Below are 26,580 nucleotides of genomic sequence, written 5' to 3'. Positions count from 1 at the left end.
TCAAGACTTTATTTGCCATTTGTACTCACACGCAAGGTTTGGGTACATAGGAATTCTTGTGCAGAGCTTTTGGGTAGGAGTGTAGAAAAAAAAAAAAAAATACAATACAATATAATAAAATAAAAAGTATAGAATAAAATATGTAAATATTTACATAAATATATATGTATATGCACACATATACAAAAATACAAAAACACTTAGGTGCCGTTTACACGAGACCGTTTTCATTTTGAAACGGTGTCGTTTTGATGCGTTTCGGGCTTGCGTTTACACGACAACGGTGTCGTTTTGATGCGTTTCGCCCTTCTGTTTACACGACAACAGAGTGAAAACGATGTGTTTCAGAAACGGGGTCCAGAGTGGAGCGTTTCAGAAACGCACCGGCTTGCGTTTTCGTGTAAACACTTGAAACCGGGGTGATTTGAAAACGCTCGACTCGCACATGCGCACTATGGTTGCGACGGCCAGTTTTTCGCGCACGCGCAAACTGATAAACAGTACTCGCGGATTCACGAGTGCTTCTTACGCTTTTCCTGTGTTTTTACCGTTTTGTAATTCAGCGTTGTGTGCAGCAGCGATCCAACCTCATCATCTGTCCACACAAAACCTCTCACATTGGCCGTTTTGTAAGTAATGAACAATTTGCCGCACTACCTACCGTGTCACTCCACGCATGCGCGTCTTGCGTAAACAAACTTTGCAAAGAGAAAACCAACGCCAACTTGTGGCCTGGCATGGGAACTACATCGTTTTCATCGTTTCACATGTCCTCGTGTAAACGCGGATCGTTTCTGAAACGCCATCGTGTAAACGAAAGGCTGAAACGCATCAAAACGACACCGTTTCCAGTGAAAACGGCTTCGTGTAAACAGCACCTTAGTGTTACAAAGAACACAGTATAAATCGCACATGTAGACCAGACAGATATTGCACCAACAAGTGTTATTTTAATAACTGAATAAATAAAATGTTGCACATCAGGTTTTAGCTGTGTGAGAAATATTGCACAGTGGATTTCGGCTGTGAACAGTCCTTTCAGTTTTTTTTTTTCCTGCTCTCGGTGGAGATGGACGCATTTTTCTCTTCTCCCCAGCCTTCCCTATCTACCCCTGCTTTTTGCTGCTTCGCTGCTTAGAGCATCTCTTCACACATACCCGAACTGGAAATTAAATTATGGATCTGGTCAGCTGGTCTCTCAACACTATTGATGGCCAAATTCTCATCATGAGGAGGTTGAGAGAAGGGGAACCCTCTTTCCTCTGGTCCGACCCGGCTGGCTATGTTATGGATTCCTGTGGGGATGGAAGATAACGTTCCTGGCAGCTGTCAGGTAAACAGGTTTTTGTGAGGGAAGACACCTGAAACACTTTAATTAAAAAAGTAAAACATTTAATATATTAAAGGATCAGAAAAAAATACACATGCATGCAGGGACTCAGAAGAGACAGGCCTGTGTGTGTGCCCTCTCTCTCTCTGAGCCCGTGTTCCTGTCTATACTGTCAGCTTCCTGTTATCTTAAACATAAACAATCTCCGGGTGCTATGAGTTGACCTTCGTCACAAGCTGGTTTTCATGACTCATGATTCCTCAGCTGTGGAGTCATGAAGCACATCATCACTTCCTGATGTTTTAGTTATGTGTCCTTGTGGCTGGTCCTCAAGATAAGATGCACTGAAACAGAGAAGTTAGTCTACTACTTTCTGATCTGTTGCTCTCTGTCTGTATTATTTAATTGTTTATTATTTGGTTGATCCACTGTTTATTATTAAATTTACTGGAGTTTACTGTTAAACATTTGTCCTTTATTCACTGAGTAAAAAATAATCCCTAACACTGCACTGTGTGGACGTGGCATATATATTGATACCAGGACTTTTCCCGAATTGGACCTGGGGATACCTGGTTTCCGGGCAGCTGTTCAGGCCCTAGTAAGGCTGCCTATGAGGGATGCAGAAACAGTACAAACTCAATCAGACTCAGTAGAGCTGATTACATCTGGAGGAGTGGTGGAGTCTCTGTTCTGCGTGGAGGAGTAGAACCAAATTCAGATTATTGGACTTCTGAGAGGTAACCAGAAAACGGTAAGGTCTGTCAGCAAATAGTTATGACGACTTGAACAAAAACAATTGCAGTATTTGGAGTTTGGCTCCCAGATGGCCTTGGATGCTGTCTGGAGATGTTTGTAAACATATGCTCTTCCCCCCCGCCCCGTGTTGTGACCTGTATGAACTGGTATCCTGGCAACCAAGGCTGACTGTACCATCTTATCATGAACTGCTGGTCTGGAAGCTGTGTGTCCATCACAGCATCCTGCTCGTCTCCACTGGCAGCCCCTCCCCTACCCACCCTAGTGCTCTCCAGGCTTTAAATGTGCTGCTGCTTTGCTGAGGTGTTTTTTGGAACCTCGTAAGGTGTTCATAATGAACACAGTACGAGATCCAGTATTCATTCGCTAGTGCAATATTCATTCACCAAGTGCAATATTCATCATCTTTATTATTATATGTATACACATATTTACTTTTCTTACAATGTACAGATGCACCAATGTATGTATATATTTTTATACATTCTATTTTTTGTATATTTTACACATTGTTTATTTTCTGTATATCTCTTGATTATATTGATTATACTAGATTAAATTATTTTTATAATATTTTTATTTTTATTTTAGAGAGTTTGGCTCTGGAGCTTGAAAAAGGCGACCGGACTTCTTTTTGTTTCTTGAAGACGTTTCACCTCTCATCCGAAAGGCTTCTTCAGTTCTCAACCAAATGGTGGAGAGACCCAGGTATTTAAACCCCTGTGGGCGTAGTCCCCTGGAGGTGGTTATGACCCTCTATTGATCATGTGCGTGAACACATGTGCCCAGGTGTGAAGGGGGAGTGGGTCATATTAATCAGTGGTTTCAGTTGAAACCAATTTAGGACTCCGCTCCATTGTTTCTTGTGGCCTATTGAGGTCACTGGAACAAAGGTGTGAATGGGGGTTGAGACGTCTGGGAAGGGAGCTCAGGACAGCACTGTAAGCGGGGAAAGTTGGTGACGTAATCCACCTCCTCTGTTCAATGATGGTTGTTCACAGTGGACATAGATGGCTTCTTTCACTCCTCTTTCAAACCATCTGTTTTCCCTGTCCAAAATGTGGACATTGGCATCCTCAAAAGAGTGCCCTTTTTCCTTCAGATGCAGATGTACTGCTGAATCTTGTCCTGTCGAGGTGGCTCTTCTATGTTGTGCCATTCGTTTGTGAAGAGGCTGTTTGGTTTCACCAATGTAGAGGTCCGAGCACTCTTCACTGCACTGAACAGCATACACTACATCACTGATCTTGTGTTTGGCGGGTTTGTCCTTGGGATGAACCAGTTTTTGTCTTAGGGTGTGACTTGGTTTGAAGTATACTGGGATGTCATGCTTGGAGAAAATTCTTCTGAGTTTCTCTGACAAGCCTGACACATATGGGATGACAATGTTGTTCCTCTTGTCCTTCCTATTCTCTGTAGTTTGTGTTTGGCCTTCATTCCTGTGCATCTTAGCTGATTTGATGAAGGCCCAGTTGGGGTAACCGCATGTTTTGAGGGCTTTCTCAATGTGTGTGTGTTCCTTATGCTTCCCTTCTGCCTTAGAGGGAACACTTTCCGCACGGTGTTGTAGGGTCCTGATCACCCCAAGTTTGTGTTCCAGAGGGTGGTGGGAGTCAAAGAGGAGATACTGGTCTGTGTGTGTGTGGGCTTCCGGTAAACTTCAATGTTGAGGCTTCCATCTTCCTCGATAAGCACCGCACAGTCCAGGAATGGTAACTTGTTATCTCTGGTGTCCTCCCTGGTAAAACGTATGTATTTATCCACTGAGTTAATGTGACGAGTGAAGGCTTCTACTTCTTGGGTTTTGATTTTGACCCAGGTGTCATCTACATATCTGTACCAGTGGCTAGGTGCCATCCCTTTTCAAGCTCCAGAGACTACTATGACCTGGATGACTGAGAATCTACACAGACATATTTAGAGAGTTTGATTTTCTGTTACATGGCACTGAACAGGAGTGGCCCTCCAATCTCATTGTACATCCTGTATAATGACAATAAAGGCATTCTATTCTTTTCTATTCTATGATTTTTTTGAACCTACCTATCCCAGTGTATCTCTCTCTGTTTTCCTGCTAAAGGTAGCGCCATGTCATGGTATGGGAGGTTGTGGGTTTCTTTTGGGGCTTTCTGCAGGTGGGCTCCTCCCAGCTGGGCGGAGTGGTGTTTCCATCCTCCGGCTGCATGCACTTGTCCTTGATTTGGGCCAGTATTTTTAAGGACCAGTGGAGCCGGTTACTCTCCGCCAGATCGTCTTGTACCTCAGTGGTAACCAGTTTTGTTTTAGTTATTTTTTGGTACTTTCAGTTCCTTATGTTTATGTGCTGTATTTCACTCCTTCCAGGATACTTACCACCTCCGCTGGTGTACTGATGTTCTGTTTCTCTGTGGTCGTCGCAAGCTTTCTACGGTGGAGTCCCACCTGTTTTCATCCTAGTGGCTGCCACAAACTTAAACTCCACTTTCTTGGGACGAAATCTGCTTGCTGACCTTTTCGCCTGCCTGCCCTCCGTCGTTGGAGACCTGGGGAATTCCCGTAGCTTCATCATCCCCTACCCTTTTTGTGAATCACCAAGTGGATCCCAACGTAAGCGCCCTACCATTTAGCCTTAGTCACAATCTTGTAGAGAGCGCTCTTGTGAAAGACATTAATCCATCTCTATTTCTGTCCCCAGTGGCCCCGTGTTCAGGATTTCTCTTTCACTCATTTCCCCTGCCAGTGTTGTGAAATAAAGATTATTTTATTGCAGAGCTGTTTTCTCGAGGTTGTGCATTGTTGGGTTCTTTTAATAAGTTGGCTCACGAGCCGTGACACGCCGGCAAAACGGCTGCACGACCTCAGACACCTGTCCCCCCTGTTTGTTTCTGTGTTTTGTATTTTTCTTGGATGGGTGTTCTGGAACACAAATTTCGTTATATGTTTACATATAATGACACTAAAGTCTTCTTGAGTCTTGAGTCTTTACTCTGCCATCAGTCTGACTGTGGCAGGGAAGAAGCTTTTGCAGAATCTACTTTTCTGAGTGATGTGCTGTCTGCTCTACTTTTCCTCAGGCTGTGTAGAGAGATTAAGGGTTTTAAATAAAATAACGAAAACAAAGGTCATTTTATCTATAATTTCAGTTAGTTTTGTAAACTCACAATACAGTTTTAGTTAGTTAGTTTTTGCTTTTAATTATAGTTTTTATTTATTTCAGTTAATGAAAATGTTTTTTTCAGTTTCAGTTTTCATTATTTCTTCTAATCTACAGAGGGCTCTTTTATAGAGCAACAAACTCTTTTTCCAGGCTAAATGAGCATCTTCTAATTTAGTGAGACGCCATTCCCGCTCCAGCTTTCGGGTTATCTGCTTTAAGCTGTGCGTTTGTGAATTATACCACGGAGTCAGGCACTTCTGATTTGAAGCTTTCCTTTTCAGAGGAGCCACAGTATCCAAAGTCATACGCAGTGAGGATGTAAAACTATTGACGAGATAATCGACCTCACTGGGAGCAGAGTTTAGGTAGCTGCTCTGCACTGTGTTGGCACTGAAGAGCATAATAATGAAGGAATTAGATCCTTAAACTTAGTTACAGCACTTTCAGAAAGACTTCTACTGTAATAAAACTTATTCCCCACTGCTGTGTAATCCATTAAAGTAAATGTAAATGTTACTAAGAAATGATCAGACAGGAGGGAGCTTTCAGGGAATACTGTTAAGTCTTCAGTTTCTATGCCATATGTCAGGACAAGATCCAGAGTATGATTAAAGTGGTGGGTGGGCTCCTTTACATTTTGAGAGAAGCCAATTGAATCTAACAATAGATTAAATGCAGTGTTGAGGCTGTCATTCTCAGCATCTACATGGATGTTAAAATCACCCACTATAATTATTTTATCTGAACTGAGCACTAAATCAGATAAAAAGTCTGAGAAATCAGACAGAAACTCTGAGTACGGACCAGGTGGACGATAGATAATAACAAATAAAACAGGTTTTTGATTTTCCCAATTAGGATGGACAAGACTAAGAGTCAGGCTTTCAAAAGAATGAAAACTTTGTCTGGGTCTTTGATTAATTAATAAGCTGGAATTGAAGATTGCAGCTAATCCTCCTCCTCGACCTGTGCTTCGAGCATTCTGACAGTTACTGTGACTCGGGGGTGTTGATTCATTTAAACTAACATATTCATCCTGCTGTAACCAGGTTTGTGTAAGGCAGAATAAATCAATACGTTGATCAATTATTAAATATTTACTAATAGGGACTTGGGAGAGAGAGACCTAATGTTTGATAATCCACATTTAACCGTTTTATTCTTTGGTGCAGTTTAGGATGCTTTATCATTTTTTCTTTTTGAATTTTTATGCTTAACTAGTTTTTTTTTTTTGATAATTTTTATTATCTGTGTATCTACAGATAATATTCTTGTCATAATCTTGTCTTCTAATTATAACAGACAGCAAATCACCACTGTGCTCCAGAACAGGAACAGGAACAGGAAGTGATACCATACCGCAGTGAGAGCCAACACCAAGTGACAAGTCAATGACCCTGACAGTGAAGGAAATGAAAAAAGAGACTCAGAGGCAGAAGAAGTAATTTGAGTGATCATTTTCTAATTAAAGTTTGAATATAGAAGTAAATTCCAAATCTTTTCTTACATTTGCCATTACTGGAAACACAGCTCTAGAAAAAAATATGCCATAGTTTCACAAACAGATATGCCAACATATGCCATCATCTGAAGATATCTTTGTTTCTGAGTTCAAGAATCGAAGAAGAGCTACAACGAGCCAATTTATGTAAAGACAAACTCACTCTCCAGCTCTGCACACACAGTAACACAACCACCCATCATCTACTGCATCTACTGAGCTGAGGGTGGAGCTATTCAACAGTAGCTACAAAAAAGATTTTCAGTTCATTTTCCCAAAGACCAAATCTAACTATGGGTACAAATACAGTCACCTGAAACTGACTGAAATGTCAGAATAAGAGTGAGGTGACTGCCCACTCAAAATGGTAATTAAAAAAAATTGATACAAATAAACAAATAAATAATAAAATGACTCACAAAATATACGTCAGTGACCTTTAATATATCCACCAAAGTAAAGTTTAGATTTTGCATCAAATTGCTGAAATCACTACTAGCACAGTATAGAGTTGTTTTTGGTCCAGTAAACCAGGGCTGGACACCATAAAGTTCAAATTATAACTAAAATTCTTGTGTTAATCAGTAGATACAAAGCTAATAAGCACACATCAATAAATGATAATATGAAGGCGATTAAAATAGACTTGACTAAAACTTATTGGGAACACAGTTTAAGTTTGCATGAAACAAACGCAGGTTATTAAGATTAAGATTATTGAAAACATCCAACATTGATCACAGTTATGTTGTCTGTTAGCTAATGTCAAAGAAGTGCAGTCAATGGACAATATTCCTATTTTTTTTTTAATCAAATCATGTAATATATTCAAAGACTTACCATTTGATGTATTTTGCTTTATGTGGTATTCCACTATTTCTGTCAACTCAACCTTTTTCAGTTAAACATTTTTATGCAGAATCCATTGAAGTGTGAGCATGTTTCAATTGGTCAAACTAATTGTAGCTAAATGTGATCAATAAAGAGCGTTAACAACTGATGAAAAGAAATAACTTCAAATTATTCAGTGAGGATTCAGTGCCATTTCTTTTATTTCACTCCATTCTCTAAAGACATATAATAGTACATCATAAGATGATAATATGGACTTGGTTTCTGTACAAACGTCCCAATTCTGTAGATCCTCCTGTGGTCAGCACACATCTACCAGTTTTAATGGATATAAAATTTTGTTTATTCAGGAGGAGAAAGATCTGATCTTGAGGGGTAATCAGTCACATCTTCTACCATCAGAGTGTGATTGGAGCTACAATATTGTAACATTTATGGCAGGTGAGTTGAAACACAACACTGATGATAAGGATAGAAAAGCATCAGGGATTAGCCAGTTCATCTGATGTGACAGAGGGAGGCAGGCTGTCCAAAGCTCCCATCTCTGCAACAAGACACACACAGAGCAGACAGAGCATTAGCACTGAGACACAGCAGGCAGGAAGTTTTCTGTCATTTGGTCAGCAGACACTTTATTAGGTACACCTTGCTTTGGCCTTCAGAGCTGCCTCAATTCTTCGTGGCATAGATTCAACAACGTGCTGGAAACATTCCTCAAAGATTTTGGTTCACACAATTTCATAAACATTTAAACAACAGCTGGTACAGCCTGAACCTTCAGTACAAGCAGGATGGAGTTCTGGCCCTACCATCCACTCATCAGACTCATCAGACCAGGCAAAACTTTCCTTGGTTCTGTTGTTGGTGAGCCTGTGTGAACTGCAGCCTCAGTTTTCTGTTCTTAGCTGACAGGATTGGTACCCAGTGTGATATTTTGCTGCTGTGGCTCATCTGCTTCAAGGTTCACCATGTTGTGCATTCAGACATGCTCTTCAGTGTATTTTGATTGTGATGGGTAGTTATTTGAGTTACTGTTGGTTTCCTAACAGCTCAGAACAGCTAGGCTGTTCTCCTCTGACCTGCGGCATCAACAAGGCATTTTCATCCAGACAGTTTGCTGCTTGTTTTCTCTTCTTTGGACCTTTCTCTGTAAACCCTCGATGCTGCACAGAGGAATCCCAGTACATCGGTCCATCTGGCACCAACAACCACGTTTAAAGTAACATAAATCACCTTTATTCCAAATTCTGATGCTCAGTTTGATCATGTCTACATGCCTAAATGCACTGAGTTGGTGCCATGTGATTGATTGATTATCTATAGATTACTGAGTCTCTGACATGATGATTATCTAATCATAATCTGTACATAGGGCTACACAACATCCCTGTCAGGTTTGTTCTGTGGAGGAACGATGTGAATTGTATCTGTATTATTGTATCATTATATTATGTATAAGAAATTTCCAGTATTACAACATCTTTAGATGTGATAAAGTAAAACATGTAATACTACATTTCACATATAGCGTTGTGCATGGGGTAATCTGTGTGGCAATTCAGTACAAATTGAATATTTTCATGTGTAACAAATGGGCTGATATATGGACTGGAAAAAGTTCCCTCATCCAAATATGACTGGTGTGCTTTTGTTTTTGTGGTGGTTTTTGAATGCAGATCTATGCTCACTTTCAAATAATGGAAATGAGAAGCATACCTTTAAGTTTGAGGTATGACAGGAAGTCAATGACAGTGTGGATAATCTCTTCATCTGCTATTCTCAGGGCACCTGTGGAGGTACAGCAAGCATGAAAGCCTGAAACGACTGATATACATAGAACACATCGAGACACTGAGTCCTCCCAGACACCGAGGAACTGTGATGCACGGAGGACTGGATTTAAACATGTGATAGCCAAACAGTTTTAAAGTGCTTCGAGTGCTCAAGTAGAGGAGAAAAGTTTTATGTAAGAATGAGTCCATTTAGCAATGCATCCTATCAAGTAAATATGCATTCTGAGGAAGTCTGGTGAATACAGTTTTTAACGATGAAAAATCAAGACTACTGCAACTGCAAACAAAAGGAGAGGTGCTCAAGGTTTCTTAAAAAATGTAATAAAATCATGAATGGTAATGTGCATAGTTTGTAACAATATATAATAAAACAATAATCAACAGCCTCTCCTGTCAGCTCTTTATCCCATGAACACAAATTAGAAGGTAAAAGTTTTAATAAGTTCATTAGCATTTAGAAATGGTTAATAACTCAAGTTATTTATATATATATATATATATATATATATATATATATATATATATATATATATATATATATATATATATATATATATATATATATATATATATATATATATGCGCTCCTATGTATTTTTAATGGATTAATTATATGTTTATGAGAATGTTTCACTTTGTTGGAAGACATAATTACACACTGATGAATGTATATTTACAGACATGGTCAAAGTTGTTGACACTCTTCGGTTAAAGCAGTGGTCACTGAAATAACTTGAAACTGACAAAAGTAATAATGATTAAAAATTTACTGGGGCTGCTTTGCTGCATCTGGCAACAGGCTGTCATGAATCTGCTACAATGGGTACAAAGAAATCTCAAGAATATGCAGCCATTCTGGAGGGAAATGGGCTGGCCAGTGCCACAAAGCTTTGTCTCAGTCACAGGTTGTGGGTCCTCCAACAGTATAATGAGCCAAACACAGCTAAAAGCGCCCAGGAATGGCTAAGAACAAAACACTGGGCTTTTCTGGCCCTCTATGAGCCCTGATTTAAATCCTACTGTACAGCTGTGGAAAGAGCTGAAACATACAATCTGTCAAAGGCATCCTTCAAACCTGAGACAGCTGGAGCAGTTTGCTCACGAGGAGTGGACTAAAATACCTGTCAACAAGTCTCACTGAGAGTTACAGAAATTGCTTAATTGCTGTGATTGCCTCAAAAGGTTGTGCAACAACATTAAGTTAAACGTCCCATCATTTTTGTCCAGGTCAGTTTCAGTGTTCTTTTTTTTTTTATTATAAGGTTTCAGCTGATCGAGTAATTCAAAAGCATTGTCTGATTTCCGTGAGTTAATGTTCAGTAATTTTTATTTATTATGACTTTTGTCAGTTTCAAGTTATTTCATTGATAATTGTAGGTTTTTCTTTCTTTAACAGAAAGGTACCAACGACTTTGTCCACGTCTGATTAGCGCAGTATTCTTTTTTCAATAAATAAATAAACTAAAAAACAGCTGACTGAACATGTTAACCAGCTTATTCCATCATTTCAGAAGCAACTTGACATTGTAAACAATTTTAAAAGTAGCTCATTCTATTCTCCTGCTCCGTGGTTCGCACTTAAAGGGCAGTTTCAAAGCTCGCATTATAAAATACTTTTTTTTGATAAGACCCCAAACACATCTGTTTCCTCAGCGCAGCGACACTAGCTTTTCTCTGTGAGACAGACAGACCTGTTCTGAAGTCCTCCTCCTGGCCCATGTCCCTCTTTCCAGCCAGACCCGGCTTGTCTCCTAGTGTCCTGTGTCCATCTATTCCATCTGGACAATGAGGAGCATTCACAGTTGATGCAGTCATATAAACATAAGATGGCTCGACAAAGAGTTTCATTTAATTTTTTCTCATCATAAGCTCAGTTCACTTGAAATTCAGCAATTTCAATATTTCATAAAATTTTGTGTATGATTTTCGTGTACTTGAAACCTTTTCTTTTTCACATGCTGACTGTGACAGTGCTCATTTTCTCTTTGTTAAGCTGAATCTTATTGACAAAATAAAAATAAACACTAACTGTAGTTTTTGCTACATTAAAATAACAACAAACACATACAAATATCCCAGAGACATCATACTTTAGACACACATACATACACAATGCACACCACTACCTGATTTTGGTAAGAAGCACTAAAGGACATTGTTCACACTTCACACAATTTCAGCATATTTGGGTTGTAAGTGTTTGGTTCAATTTCCAAACGTGTACAGGCCACCTGCAGGGCTTGGCTCATGGAATTGCAGTAAGTAGAGATTTGATGGAAGGAAAAGATAACGCACACTTTTTGAACTGCGGTTTTGACACACTGAATGCACTGAAATAATGATGATGAAGATGAACAGAAAATAACAGGTAAGCAGAGGGATTTACTTAGCCATGGCGGTGGGTTGTAGATGGTCAGCGTCTTTAGTTTTTATGGGCCCAAAGACCGAAATGAGATGGCACTCAGACTTCAGTGGCAGCCACGAACCCACAAACAGTTAAAAAATGTTGCATTCACCCTTTTTCCACTGCTAAAAATAAATATATTAACTTGTGAAGGTGTCACAGCTGGTCTCGATTGTAACAGACAGTATTCTTAAACTAGAGTGTACAATTTATACCAATATTTAAAAGTGTTATTGGGATATTTTGAAATGAAAGAACTGATAGGTACCTGACAGCCGAACCAAATCCAGGCTCACAGAATGTTCTGAACGTTCTGCACTGTGCGTGTTCTACAGCACCGGGTCAGTTTGTTTGACTTTGCCGGACTGCTCGTCAGTTGTGTGCTGTTATAGTAAGTTCACATACTTCAACACTGTCATTTACTCTGAGCGGTGATTACGTGTAACACAAGAAGAAGTGCATCAAGTGGCTGCAAGTGTTTGACCCAAACTGGGGGCTTCATTAGCTAAAGTAGTCCTTGAGTTAATACCCCCTGCCCTCTTTGTGCGTTTTTAAAAGTCTAGCTGAAATGTGACATTTGAAACCCCGGCATGACAAAGTAATGCATTTCTGGGGTGGTTGTAGCTCAGGAGGCAGAGAAGGTCACCTACTAACCGGAGGGTTGGCGGCTCGATTCCTGGCTGCACCGGGCTGCATGCCAAAGTATCCTTGTTCAAGATACTGAACCCCAAGTTGCTCTCAGACACAAGCATTGGAGCATGAATGTGTGTGAATGGTAGACAGGAAGCACAGCTTAGATACGCATGCAAGTGCTTGTATGAATGGGTGAATGCAAACGTGTTGTATAAGCGCTTTGAGTGCTCGGTTAGAGTAGAAATATATAAGAACTAGTCCATTTACCATTCAATGATTGCTGCCTTCCAGTATAAATGGCTCCGCCTGGATCTACAGGCCCTTTGTGTTTACATCCTAATTTTTATCAGCAAAATTGATAATGTGGTTAATCAGGAGTATTAAACTATTCAGCTTAAAGGATTATATATTCTATCCTTCAGAGACAGCTGTGGACATTTGTCTGTTCTACAGTTTAAGTAATCCTTGCAAATCTTGTTGAGATACGCAGAAAATATCTGTATCCATCTATCTGTACATAGATGTACTGGAGTAATAATGGATCTGACCAGGTTGTGCTCAGCTTGGCTACCCTGGATACATCTAATCTGTACTGAAAGTGATGATGCTCTTCCAAGCTTACTCTGAGTAAAACAGCTTTTAGGTCAGTTTTTAGTATTTTTGAGGATGTTTTCACCTCCTCTACAGTCACAATGCTCATATAATCCCAGTTAAAAGTTAACAGAATGTTGAGTGAATGCTCAGAAGACAGATTTTCTTCTTCTTCTGTTGACATAATAATTTGCAGTGTAGGGTTAGGGTTGGTCTAAAAATGCTGCATGCTAGCCCTTTCATAACTCATGCATTCTTGAGATCATCAATGCATTATTTGGCTTAAAGCACAAACAGAAATGCAACATTTGTATATATAAGCACAGTAACAAAAGCAGCTAAAAGGTGAGATGTTTGGATAGAGCAATTCCTGGTGACACCAAGGCCCTGCAGCAGCTGTATGCTTCTATCTTACATTGAGTGACCAGCTCGTCTCTGCCTCTGGCACTGGAAGAATCCTTTATCTGAATTAGGTGATCAATACGACCTGAAACACAGGATGAGGCAGGAGCAACCTTTACCTGGGCTTCACACCCACACACACACACACACACACACACACACACACACACACACACACACACACACACACACACACACACACACACACACACACACACAAAGGGACAACATTTCCAGGGTTCCTTCCATGGAATGACTCAGACTCCAACGAATAAACACCTTCATACACATAACTGGATACCCAATATTCACTCAATCATTCTTTTACGGATAATAAGGGTCTTTTAATGACACTAAATTAGCTATAACAGCGGAGACACTGATTGACAGAATATTATTGTCTGTTTTGTAAGACATGTTACCTGGGCAACACTTTCAAACAATATGCAGGTGCGTGTGTGTGCGTAATCAACACTTACGGGGCCCTAACAGGTAGCCAGCACTGTTCAGTGTCCAGCCACGCTTTTCCTTTGCCTGCAGAACGCAAAGACAGAGACAACAAGCAGATGATGGGCAGAGAGACACAGCTGAAGATTGCTTTAACAAGTTTCTGATGCTTTTAATGTGAAAATGTTAAAGTCTTTTTTTTAAATGTAAAGCATACTTATTGTCATAGACTGCAGGTTTGTGGGAGTTTGTGCGTTTTAGTTTCCTAGTTAATCTCTGAGTTTGGGTTGCTGTCTTGTTTTCTTATATCTGGGTTGGAATTCATGCTTCTCGCTGCAGGTTTTAATTCATGTTTGAGTTTTGGCCTTGTTTCCTTTGAGAGCCAGTTAGGCTCATTTATGTTTGGGTCTTTGCATTTTGGCCTGTGTTCCTGTGGATCGTGTTTTAGCAGAGTTGTGAGTTAGTTTTTTAATTGATTTGAGGTTTTGTACTTTTGTATTTTAAACCTTTTAGTTATTGTTGTATATGTTACAGTATCTGTTTATGGAGTCTGTTATTTGTGCTTGTTTCCTCAGTGTTTCTGTTACACAGTACAGTTGTTTCTGTGCTCAGCAGTTAGTTCCTGTTTTACATTGGTAGTTAGTTGCTGTACTTTGTGCTCAGTTTTACTTCCTCCTCCGTCTCGTTGTCTTGATCGTCTGCGCCTGTGTCTGCTTTGCCTCAGCTGCCCCACTTACTGTACCAAATCATGCCATGTGTGTAAATAATCCCATCTTAACCTGAAGTGTTCTCGCTGGGCTCACTTTGAGTTTTTGCTTCACATGTTTGGATTTTGGTTTAGAGCGGCGCTTCAGCCAAAATAAAGACTCACTTTCTTTTTTCCCCACATCAGCTCAGTTCCCATGACAACCACTTAGATAAAGTTTTGGGTTCTTTGGTGTTCGGCCTCTTTAGGATATCTTTGTACGGCTACACATTAACAAAAGACTGGAGAAACTGTCCTCAGTATAAGGAGACAGATCCATACATTACTTTATTTTCCTCTGTGAATTACAGGCTGCTGGGCACAACTCCTGCAACCGCTGCATGACAGCCCAGGCGCCCGAGCACCACCTTTGGCTGCTCCACCTGCCTGCTGTAACGACACTACGATGGGTCCTTTGTCCCTGCTGTTGTCAGGTTCTACAGTTGGTACTTGTAACTTTATCCTACTGAGATATTCACTAAACTGATTCATTTTACAGCACACTCACATACACACATTTTATTTTTGTGATCAATTGCGTAACAACTTAATTGTGAATTACAAATTGATAATTTTGTGCTACATTATTTTATAATGTTATTTCATATGATTCTGATATATTTTTTTTATATATTTTTTTTATTTTTGTCTTGGTACATTCTTTATTTACCATTTTTGTCATTCTTTTGCTACATCTTGGCACCTACATTTCAGTGGGAGGATAACAATAAAGTTGAATTTTGAAGAGCTTACCGCAACGACCAGCCCGATGGTCTCAGAAAGAGTTGCGCAAAAAATGAGCGACATGCAAAAAATCCCAAAGCACCTCTGCATCTAAGAAAGACAAAAAAGAGACTGTAAACATGAAGAAAAAAAGTATTTGGAAACACTCACGCTCACTCGTGAAGCCCGACAGCAGCAGCAACTATTTTTACTCCTCAGCAGGTTCTTTCATTTTGGCAGACAGTAACTTTTCATGACCAGTTCGCCCCTTTGAAGGCTACAGAAACAGTAACTTACCTTTGATGTGCGTTTCCTTCGGTCCAGCTCACGTCGCAGTCAGCAGCAGAAGTTGGCAGGCGTGTGCAGCACTGGATGAAAAGCGGACGTCTTCCACCTTTTATTGTCGTTTCAGCCCGACCCTGCTGCTCTCTCCTCACGTCAGCAGCCCCTCCTGCACACAGCATGGGCAGGTCACGAACAGAACACATTATAAAATTCAATAATATCACATAATACCGTCATCAGATTCTTCTTTGTCACCCTCAGAGACTAGGCATTGAATTGCTGTATTTTTCTGTCCTAATCTGATGTGTGACTGTGACTGCTCATTGCATGAGCTTCATGTGCAGATGGTCCATAAAACATATTCTTGCCAGTGTTTTATGATTTGTTGTGATTTTCTTTAAGTTTATGTCAAAATTTGCTGCTCTCAGGTCTTATTTTATGAATTTTGATAAATTTTATTTTTAACAGACCAGTAGTACTGATATTTATTAAAAGGATAAAAAATACAACCTACCACGGGACAGAAACAGTAATACACATGTAAAAGCACAACCTAAATGATTTACAAATAATGTTGTGAGTGCAGGAGTGTAAGAGTTTATCATTTAAAGGATGTTCCAGTTTGAGTCTTTGAAGGAAAAACCTCCTCTCACACAACAAGAGGCACGCAGTGGTTGCAGGAGTCGTACCCAGCAGCCAGTAATTTGGCCATAAAGTATGGATCTGTCTGCTTACACTGTGACAACAGTTTCTCCAGTCTTTTGTTAATGTGTGGCCGTACAAAGATACTAGTATAAAGTTGGGTGCTGGTCTTGTTTGCTGGTCTGTTGTTGTTACCCTGTAACAGTCGAGTTTTCCAAAGCTCACTATTTGCAGTCCATGCTCTGAAATAAGAAAGTCAATTATATAGTTTAAAAAAGCTACACAGTACAGTAATAGGCTATGCTGCAGCTGTTCTGTACAAAGCACGTGTCTAACTGCATATGATTTATATTTCAGCTTTCTTTGTTATAATCTTGTTTTGTAAATCTATTATAAATGGTCTGCACAAGAATAAGAAAGATCTCATTTATTGTGGAAAAAAGATCAATAACACAGGAAATCCTTCCACGCAGCAGCTAAACGTAGGGTTTGATCGAAGCACAGGTTCCTTTTTTTCTGTACAAATCAGGGTAGCAGTACACCTGCAGTAGACGGTATCTTTGGTATACCTGCAGGTACCAAAGATCTTGTTGCCTGTTTCTCTTTTTTCCTATTCCTCCTCTTCTAAATGCCCAAATGTACATATTTATGAACATGGCTGAAACAGACACAAAACACGTGTTTCTGTAGCCAAAAATAACTAAGACTATGAAAGAGCTTCACTCACTAAATTCACTGTATCAGGTTGCTCAGAAATAGTATTATGCTTTCAAGAATGCAGTAAGCTTATTAATGAAACTTATTTTCCAGATAAATTGTATTTTTAATTATTGGTGCAGCACAGTGGTGCTGTGGTTAGCACTGATGCCTCACAGCAAGAAAGTCCTGGGTTTGAATCCTCCTTGGCCGGAGCCTTTCTGTGTGGAGTTTGCATGTTCTCCCATCTCTGTGTGGGCTTCCTCCCACAGTCCAAAGACATGCATTTAGTGGGGTTAGATTAATTGATGATTCTAAATTGCTCATAGGTCTGAATGGTTGTCTGTCTCTCTCTGTGTGAGGCTGGCAACCTGCCCTGGATGTGTCCTGCCTCTCGCCCCATGACAGCTGGAATAGCTGTGTTCCCACCTCTTAGCCATCCTGTGTTTGTATATATTATATCAGTCTCCTCTTGACCTTTGTTGCATCCTCCTCACTCAGTAATGTTTTCCTTGTTCCACGTCCTCCTGTGATTCCTACTTTATTAGCTCCAGCTTGGCTGATGCCCTTGTTTGTATTTTTGATGAAGAGTTCCTTAATAATTCTGCCCTTGAGATTGCACTCCGTCTCAGGATTCCTGCATTTGGGCCCAAACCCAAACGGCCCTCTGTGACAACACTGTATATCATAGAAAACTCAAGGACATTTTCACATTACAACTGTCCTTTAACACAAAAAGATCCTTCATCATCCAGTGTGATATACACTTTCTGTTCAACATGTCCTTCAGTAAACAGTTGTGCTTTGTGCTCATTGGGCCTCTGTAAGGATCCACATGGTAATTAGACTCATTTCCTAATGCATGTGATCTCTTTGCAGAGTTGTGCCTTAGGAGCAAAATAACTGGATGTCATTAAAATATAGTTTTTTTTGTAGCTGCCATTTTGTTTTTATTAGTATCAGGGCAAGAATTCCTTCCAACACGGAGTCTAGGCTTCCTCTGGCGGCTCCACTGGGCCCTAATTGAGAAGAAACATTGTTTCAATTTTACAGTTTTAGACTTTAATGTGTTTATGTAATCACGCTGTTTTTTATTGCTGTTATAGGAAGACTAAACTGATCTCAGGGGTTATAATACTGCAAATGGGAAGGTACATATTAAATAACATCAAATTTTCTCAGTTATTAAGAAGACAATTTAGGTATCCAGATAATTCAGACAGCAGTTATGGGGGCTGTACACTGATCAGCCACAACGTGAAAATCAGCAGTATTTTCTAAGTCCCCATCAAGACAGACACACAGCATCTCGGGAGTTGTTTGGTGCACTGGTAGCTTGACAGGAGATCCTGTGTGTTGGGACTTTGGTCTTGTTATTGCAGATTCTGTGGATGCTTGATCTGATTGAGATCTGGGGAGCTTGTGGCAGAGTCAATGACTTTAACTTAAAAAAACAAAAATTCTTGAAGGGAATTTTTGAATAGGGTTTGTAAAGATCAGAGAAAATACCTTTCAAGGATTAATAATCTTTATAGATGAAACGATGAATGGAAAACTGAAGAAACATTCACTATATCTTTTGGCCAGCTTAGGAACACCTTGGTATACCCCCCCCCCCCCCCCCCCAAAAAAAAAAAAAAAAGCTGGGAGCAGTAGCCGGGGAGAAAGAGGAGTAGGCATCTCTGTTTAGACAGATTTTCTAACATTTAAAGTGCTCAAAGTACAGTTTTTCTAATGTACTTTGAGCACTTTAAATGTTAGAAAATGGATAGATGAATAAACAGTGGGTACAATTCTCTGAGAGAAGATAACAGCCATCAGCAACAGTAAAATTGATTTGCTTTATTATGAATATATTTACAGAATATCTGAAGGTTACTGAAACTCATTTAGAAATTCAATGACAAAATTGAAGGAAAACCTGTAAGGTTTTGGATGATGGATATTTTACATTTTATTGTAACAGTGGAAAAGCTAGATTAAAAGAGAATGAGGAAACTATTTCATGCAATTCTTTACTGTCACAGCTCTCCACCTTTACTCTGTAGAGACACACAACTACACATCAAACTCTGGAGGGAAGCTTCCTGGAATTGAGCCAGGTTGCACCTTTTAAGGTCAATGGTATCAGGCATGATCATCAGTATTACGAGAATCAGAGCACCTGGTGATTATGATGGAGCAGAAACACAGTGGGACATGATCAAAGGAGAAATGGAAGGAAATGTAACACTGAAAGAACAGAATATAGTGAGTAGATAAAAGAGAACAGAGAGGTGAGCAAAATGAAAGGGATATCCTTGGATTTACATACTGGACTGCACTTCACAGTTTAAGTCCTGTGCCGTGTTTCATAAATCTGCCCTTTATGTAGCCAACAGCAGTGTTCATTTTTAACATAATTATATTCTTCTGGATACAAATGTGTAATTCTAGTGGAATTCCTTTTTTGAGATAATGTTTTCACAGATCGCTCTGACTTCTCCCCAAAATGTTTCGTTCTTTCTGCCAAACACAGTGAAACAGTGCTCACCAAACATCTGTGCATTTAACATGTGTCAGGCACATTTTTATTAAAATGATCTGATTATAATTATATCGTATTGTGTTAGTTGCATGTATATATTTATAAGTTACAGTACTATTTGATTTCCAATCCTCTGCAGGGATTTCAGTTTTCAAATTTTCAATCAAAGCATTTATCCAATGCTAAAAAAAAAGAAAAAAGAAAACTATAAACAGATCATAAAATCTTCATCTGATGACAAAGTGTCTTTTTTCATTATTACCATCAAGATCTGCAACCCAATTCCAGAAGAGTTGAAACACTGTGTGAAACAAAAGCAGAATGCAATGATTTGCAAACCTCATGAAGCCAGTTTTTCACAACAGAACACAGAAAGCACATCAAATGTTTAAACTGAGAAAATGTATCATTTTAAGAAGAATATTCCTTCATTTTGAATTTGATGGCAACAACACAACCAAAAGTTGTGACGGTAGAAAGAAAAAGCTGGAAAAGTGGTACTACAAAGAAGCAGCTGAACCACTCATCAGGTTAATTAGCAATAGGTCAGTAACAAGACTGAGTATACAAAGAGTCTCTCAGAGAGACAGTTTCTCAGAAATACAGTTGGGCAGAGGTTCACAAATCTGCAAATACACACACACACACACACACACACACACACACACACACACACACACTGGGAATACTTTGAATTAAAATGCTATCATAGAAACAACTTTATTTCATCTCTTTTCCCTCTTCTTCTTCTTCTGTCTGCCTCCTTTAAGGGGTTGCCACAGCAGATCATCTGCCTCCATCCCTCTCCCCAGCATCCTCTTCTGTTACACCAACCCTTTGTGTGTCCTCCTTCACTACATCATCCATCCACTCTTCCTCCCTGGCAGCTCCATATTTAACATACATTGCTTTCTGTATCCATTATCCCTGAATGGCAATAAAGGAAATCTGAATACTGTAGACCTAACTGTACATTAGGATGTCCTGATAAACAAAGTCCTTTAAAAAGTGACATAATTTTGCTTAAATAATAACTCATGTATTTTAAATTTAAATTCTTCTCCATGTTATTGAGACTCAGCTGACTAAGGCTACGTTGCATTGGCTAGAATTTAGGGGAAATGACAAATCTTGGCATATCATATTCAATCGAACATGAGCTTTACATGGAACATTCTCAAGGTCTTGGCTCTGAGTCTGACCCTGAGAAAACCTCAAAGTTATATTAAAGCAGGTATGATGATGGTCAACAGAGGAGGCCTGGATGCCACATTATTGCAGAGATGGATAGACTAAGATACAGTTGGTCTGCAAGTTCTCCTCTGAACCTACTCTTCCTGTTCTGCTTTGTCTCAATCCTGTCTCACTGATGTCAATACAGACTACTGCAGTGAAGGTCTGAATTGAGTTAGTTAGTCAGTTATGAGTAGATCTCTATACTGTAAACTATTGACCTGTCTGGGTCCATATTGACCTGCCTTTAAACAGGGCTTGGTGATTTTTTTTTTTTAATTATAGCTACAGTACTGTGCAGAAGTCTTGAGTCACCCCCCATTTCTTTGTATTTTGCTTCCAAAAGCTTGTCATTTTTAAAAGTGGTTTTGAGCAGTATTCTGCAGACTTTCTGAAGTTCTGTCAAAGTTTCTCTTTGGACACTGGCTGCTTTTTCATTTTAGTTGTTCAATTGTATCTTTAGGTACTTTGTTTGTACCAGCCTGTTGCATCATTTGTTCCCGTTTCTTTAGTATCTCTATGAAAAATAGCAGAAATAACAGTTTAACAGATTTGAAATAATATTTTTGCAAGATGATTCCCAAAGACCTATTAGCTAGCTATTAGCTTGGTATGCAGCATGGTGTGCAGTCTGTCCTTTAAAAACTTTAGGAAAATGGACCCAAAAAAATTAAATAAATAAATAAAAATCCAGCAAAGCCCTGACACAGATCTGAGAGATGCATCTGGTTCTTCAGCTGATCCATCTGCTGTTCACTGAAGCCTCATCAGAAATGGTCTCAGTGGAAGGGCGGCTGTCAGGAAGCTGTTTTTCACACAGGGAGACAGGGAGGAAAGGCTGAGGTCTGCCACATTACATAGTGATGAATCAAAATTTGAAATTTGGTTCAAATCATTGTCAATCTGTATAGAGGAGGTAAAGGGACTGGTTCTTATAAAGTGCTTTTCTACTCTACTTTGAGCACTCAAAGTGCTCTATACAACATGCCTCATTCACCCACATTCATTTTGTTATATATCTAAATCCTAACATTCAAACTCCAATGGATGCTTCAGAGATCAACTTCAGAATCTTACCCAAGAATACTTTGGCATGCAGACAGGAGCAGCCATCAAGGTTCCAACTAATAGGTGAACTGCTCTACCTCGTGAGCTAGAGCCACCTCAGGTCAGGAGAGACACTGAGTATCTACAGCCATCTGTGAAACATGGTGGAGGCTCTGTTATGTGCTGGGGCTGCGTTTCAAACAGTGGTGTCAGGAATCTTGTCAAAATTGATGGAATTATGAATGCAGAGGAGTACCATCATATTTTGGTCCGCCATGCAGTACCATCTGAAAAGCATCTGATTGGCACCTGCTTTGTTTTTCAACACAACAACAATCCCAACCACACTGCCAATGTAGTAAATGAGACAGTTTACCCAGTGGTTCGGTTTTGGTGTTTTGGTATTCCATTGCTTTAGGTTATTTCCTACCTCTGTTTCCTTTCCTACTTGTTGAGTCCCTTATGTTTAGGTCACTCATGTGTCTGTGTTCTCCCCCTGTTCAGTTCTCACTTCCTGCTTTATTTTGTGAGTTGCTTGTTCTTTGTGCTTTGCCTTCAGTTTTGCTTTCTGTGTCATCCTCCCCAGCTGTCTCCACTTCCCCTCATCCCCCTTCTGTGCATTTATTGTCTCAGTCTCCCCTCATCCTGTTTCAGAGCATCTTCCTTGGTTCCTGTTTATGTCCCTGAACCTGTTCACCTTCCTAGTGTTCCTTAGCTTCAGTACTTCTCCGCTCCAGTTTGTTCATTTAGTTGTTAGGTTTCAGTATGTATAGTTCACTTTCTTCTGTACATTAAATTTCAGGTTGCTTTCAACCTGCCATCAGCCTGTCAATAAACGGCTCACATCTCAGTCTGGCATTTGGGTCCTCAACACAACATCCAGTTAGCACATCCTGCAGACTGTGACAGTAAAAGAATACCGAACAGTAAAAGCATGCAGAGCTGGGACTGCAGTGTTTTTAAAGCAGCATCCAAATAGGAGCTTTGTAATCCTTCAAGAAGCTTGGAGACATATGCCTGAAGACTGCTTAAAGAAATTACAAGAAAGCTTGCCTAAGAGAGTTCAGGCTGTGTGGCAGAAGGAAGGTAGTCATACCAAATACTGACCATTGAGCTCATTAGCTCATCGCCTGTTTTTACTGTATTTTCATGTGTGTGTTGCAGATGTTGCAATAAATTGCTGCAGTTATTTCCCATTTTCCTAGCAAAATGCAAAGAAATGAAGGGTGATTCAAAACTTTTGTACATCACTGTACAGTGTATCACAAAAGTGAGTACACCCCTCACATTTCTGCAGATATTTAAGTATATATATTCATGGGACAACACTGAGAAAATGACACTTTGACACAATGAAATGTAGTCTGTGTGCAGCTTATATAACAGTGTAAATTTATTCTTCCCTCAAAATAACTCAATATACAGCCATTAATGTCTAAACCAGCAGCAACAAGAGTGAGTACACCCCTAAGAGGTGTACTCACTATTGCTAATCAAACCTCTGTATCCATAGTCCAGTCTTCTGTGTGTCCTTTGTCAAAATGTTTGTTATGCTCCTCGTTTCTGCTCTATCCTTCTTTTGCATTCATATGTTTCTTGGATTTAAGATTCTTTGGATAATGATTTTGAGTGACCTATTTTATTGTTGTTGTTGTTTGTTTATTTTTTAATTTGTTTACTAGTTTCTACCAACCACAATAAAAGATTAGCTTTTTTATTATTTGATCTACAGTGTCCTGCATTTGGTTTCTCATTCAGCTCCACATTTTGCATCATTAATCCACAAATATTCACATGGAAAATTTAGAAGAATGCAAACATTACATGAAAAAAGCACAAACAAGGACTTTACAAAGCAAAAACGTGTGATGAGGACAGGACTGCAATTTGAACTGAAGGCATGTAGCAGACGTCATAAACAACCAAGGAGAAGGAAACTGAGGAAAAGACATTTTATTTCTTTCCCTAATTCCCAATTATAAAGTGATGAGGGCTTGGGGGTGGGGGGGCAACAGGGATCCGGTTTCATCTGCTTTGATATCTGTCTGTGCTGTCCTCAGCATCAAAGGAGACACAGCAGTAGCAGAATGGAAAAGAACAGACCTCTGTTGTTTGAGAAGGAACAAAAGGTCTTGCTGCGACAAATAAGAAAAGAATGTGACTCTAGCTATTACAGCACCATTGACAGGTCCAGGAACAGGTAGTTGGAGAGAGGGCCACAATAGGACAGCCTCAGCATGATACAAAGGCATGCACTGCAGAGCAAGTCAGGCTATAAATTGGTTTTCTTCCTGTATTTGGAAGTTTTAACAGGAACGAGCCTGTTTAAATGAAATCAAAGTGTCTTAAAGATGTTTTCAAGGCTTATTAGTGTTATGAAATAATTTCCATTTAACCAGAAATAACATCTAGTAAAGCATTTAATGATTATTTCACAGGGTTATAATATGCATTTTTAAAGCACAGAGGGTTAGATCAGAAATATTTGCTCCGCTTTGTAATTTTGTCTCCCCAAACCCCCACTGTGGATTTTAAATCAAGTGCAGTCCTTCCACGGTGAATTTCCCATCAGCCTCAGTTTTGTATTTATTACCGTTTAACAACGGTAGGCATGCTAATACCCTAACATCCCAAATTCAGGCTTTTGACGTGATTATTTTGCATTAAGATGAAGAAACATTAGAAGCTTTAGATCAGTCATCCTTTTGTCCCTGTTGGTCTAAAGCAGGACTCTGCTGGAAACTCTATTACTCACTGACACGTTATCAACATTTAGAGAGGCTGGGAGCATCCTGGGATAAACACCTACTCCTGAAATCCACCAGATCCACCAGCTTAGGAGTCAGCTGCACAGACACAGAAAACAGCAGAAACCTCAGATTGAAATTCTATTTCTGCTGGATGACGACCATCTGTCACCGAGCAGTTTTGATCAAGGCCAAATCAGGGCAGGTACTGAAAAAGTTCTTTGATTAAGAATGCACTACACTCTTATTTGCCACTTTATTAAGTATATCTGTGTAACTGCTCCTTAATGTAAATATTTCACCGGTCAATCAGCAACCCAAATGTTTATTTAGGCATGTAGACACGGTCATGGACAACCTGCAGTTCAAACCAAGCATGAGATTGGGAAGAAAGGCGATTTACGTGAATTTGAATCTGGCATGTTGGTGCCAGCTGGGCTGGGACCGAAACAAAACAGGGAGCAACCGACTTCAAACACACAGTTCAGCAGATACCCCAGGCCACAGAGCAAGGCTGGGAAGCAGTTCTGAAGACTGGCAGGGTGTCCAGGTGGAAACATAGCAGTTCAGGGGGCTGGCCATGTGGCCAGCAGCAGAGACGGAGCAAACTTAGGGGCCAGCTGATAGGCCAGTGGTGGAGACCCTTTTGGCAGGAGGCCAATGTTGGCAAAAAATGAAGGGACACCTCTGGTGGCTTGGTCGGGGGCCGACATTGATGGAGGTGACCAGTCACAGGCAGCATTGGACCCTTGGACACTCAGGCGGGGTGGAACCCACAAGTGAACAAGCAGTCTTTGGCTGGCTGCACGGGCTGGAGCTGCACAATGGTTATGGAACAGAAATAAAAATAGGGGTTTTTCATATCTGATGCATACTGTCTGAAATTAAGACAGATTTTAGTTATTTTCACATCTATAAAATACTGTAATCTTACATTTAATGAAATATATGAATTTAATTAAAAGTGACTGGGGTCTGATCATTTAGACCAACCATTTGCTGGGTCTCTCTTCCTCTGCTTCATGTTCATTAAACTGCAGAAGATGCCATGTTTATTGAAAAGCAGAACTGATTCCCTGGGTCATGCAAAATGAATAGAAAATACCTTTTCTTTCAAATGACTTTGTTGTTTACTATATTTCAGCACCTGTTTACGACTACCACCAGGAGCATGTACAATCTGTGCTCTAACCTGTTCCATCACACATTACTGACCAGTTTGGACAGCAATGAGGAAAAGATTATCAGATTCAAATCAATTTCACCCTTACCTCTTGGACACATTATTTTGCAACTGTTGACTCCTCAACTCAAATGAAATCCTGTCACCACGACATGTATGAGAGATCAGTGAGGGTCATTGAATTAATCATGACTGTGACCCTAACGCTCCAGCAGGACCATCACAGTCTCCCAACAGCCTGGTCATTGTGTCTGTAGTTTTCCCCCCCACCTTACCACCTCAACCATTTTGGCCTGAGGGAGACAGCCTTATTCAGCTTCCCTTCCAGCAACAGTTATACCATCTTGTTCAGAGTGTATAAATTTTGGGGTGTTGGTGATTGAATAAAAGTCCTTTTAAAATGTGGATTAAGAAATTTGGGCATTCCCACACCCAGGTTTCGTGCACCCTGCCGGGAGTAGGGACTGGCTAGTGGTTCAGGGCTGGGATGGCTGCTTCTCCGGGGCGCCGCTGGCTCGGTGCTGATGCCCACTTGCCCACACTTAATTAGGGATGGCACGATACCACTTTTTTATGTCCGATACCGATATAAATCTGATATTTAAAATTGATCAAGGCATTTAAAAACATTTAAAAAAAAAGGAAGTCAACAGTCTCTCACACAACAAAATCAAAGTCTTTTAGTTGTCCCACATACAAGACTAAGGACCAGGGCGGGCAGAGCTTTTTAGGCAGTGGCACCAAAGCTCTGGAACTGTTTACCACTACTTTTTTCATATTAACAGTTCATCTGCATATTTTAACTTCCGTACTGCAGTTTTTCCCTGTGTGAAACAAACAGGGTGGATGGAGCAGCTACAAAGTTCTCTTTTCTTCACTTACTGATCAGGTGGTTGATGAAGGC

At 39.9% G+C, this 26,580-nt stretch overlaps 1 protein-coding gene across 2 annotated transcripts; it reads right to left on the bottom strand.

Annotated features, from left to right (window-relative positions):
- Positions 1 to 8,018: 8,018 nt before the first annotated feature.
- Positions 8,019 to 15,427, bottom strand: gal (galanin/GMAP prepropeptide). Of its 2 annotated transcripts, XM_030732352.1 has the most exons (6): positions 15,347 to 15,427; positions 13,881 to 13,935; positions 13,415 to 13,486; positions 11,063 to 11,149; positions 9,295 to 9,366; positions 8,019 to 8,122 (listed from the first exon to the last, which is right to left on the bottom strand). In XM_030732352.1, exons 1-6 carry the CDS (start codon positions 15,425 to 15,427, stop codon positions 8,061 to 8,063), a joined length of 429 nt encoding a protein of 142 aa, XP_030588212.1. In that variant the 3' UTR covers positions 8,019 to 8,060. The 2 variants fall into 2 exon arrangements, with proteins under 2 accessions (XP_030588212.1, XP_030588213.1); XM_030732353.1 differs by lacking the exon at positions 13,415 to 13,486.
- Between the last annotated feature and the right edge of the window lie 11,153 nt (positions 15,428 to 26,580).

Source organism: Archocentrus centrarchus, chromosome 6, assembly GCF_007364275.1.
Source record: "Archocentrus centrarchus isolate MPI-CPG fArcCen1 chromosome 6, fArcCen1, whole genome shotgun sequence".
NCBI classification, from domain to species: Eukaryota; Metazoa; Chordata; class Actinopteri; order Cichliformes; family Cichlidae; genus Archocentrus; species Archocentrus centrarchus.
Note: the sequence above shows the minus strand (reverse complement) of the source record. Positions and strands in the feature narration are given on the sequence as shown.

Excerpts from the sequence above, each read along its gene's own strand:
- gal (XM_030732352.1), bottom strand. The coding sequence starts at position 15,427 with ATGCAGAGGTGCTTTGGGATTTTTTGCATGTCGCTCATTTTTTGCGCA. Across the intron at positions 11,150-13,414 it reads AGACGAGCTGGTCACTCAAT|ATGGAATAGATGGACACAGG; the intron begins GTAAGATAGAAG and ends CTCATTGTCCAG. Across the intron at positions 9,367-11,062 it reads GGAGGAGGACTTCAGAACAG|GTGCCCTGAGAATAGCAGAT; the intron begins GTCTGTCTGTCT and ends GTACCTCCACAG.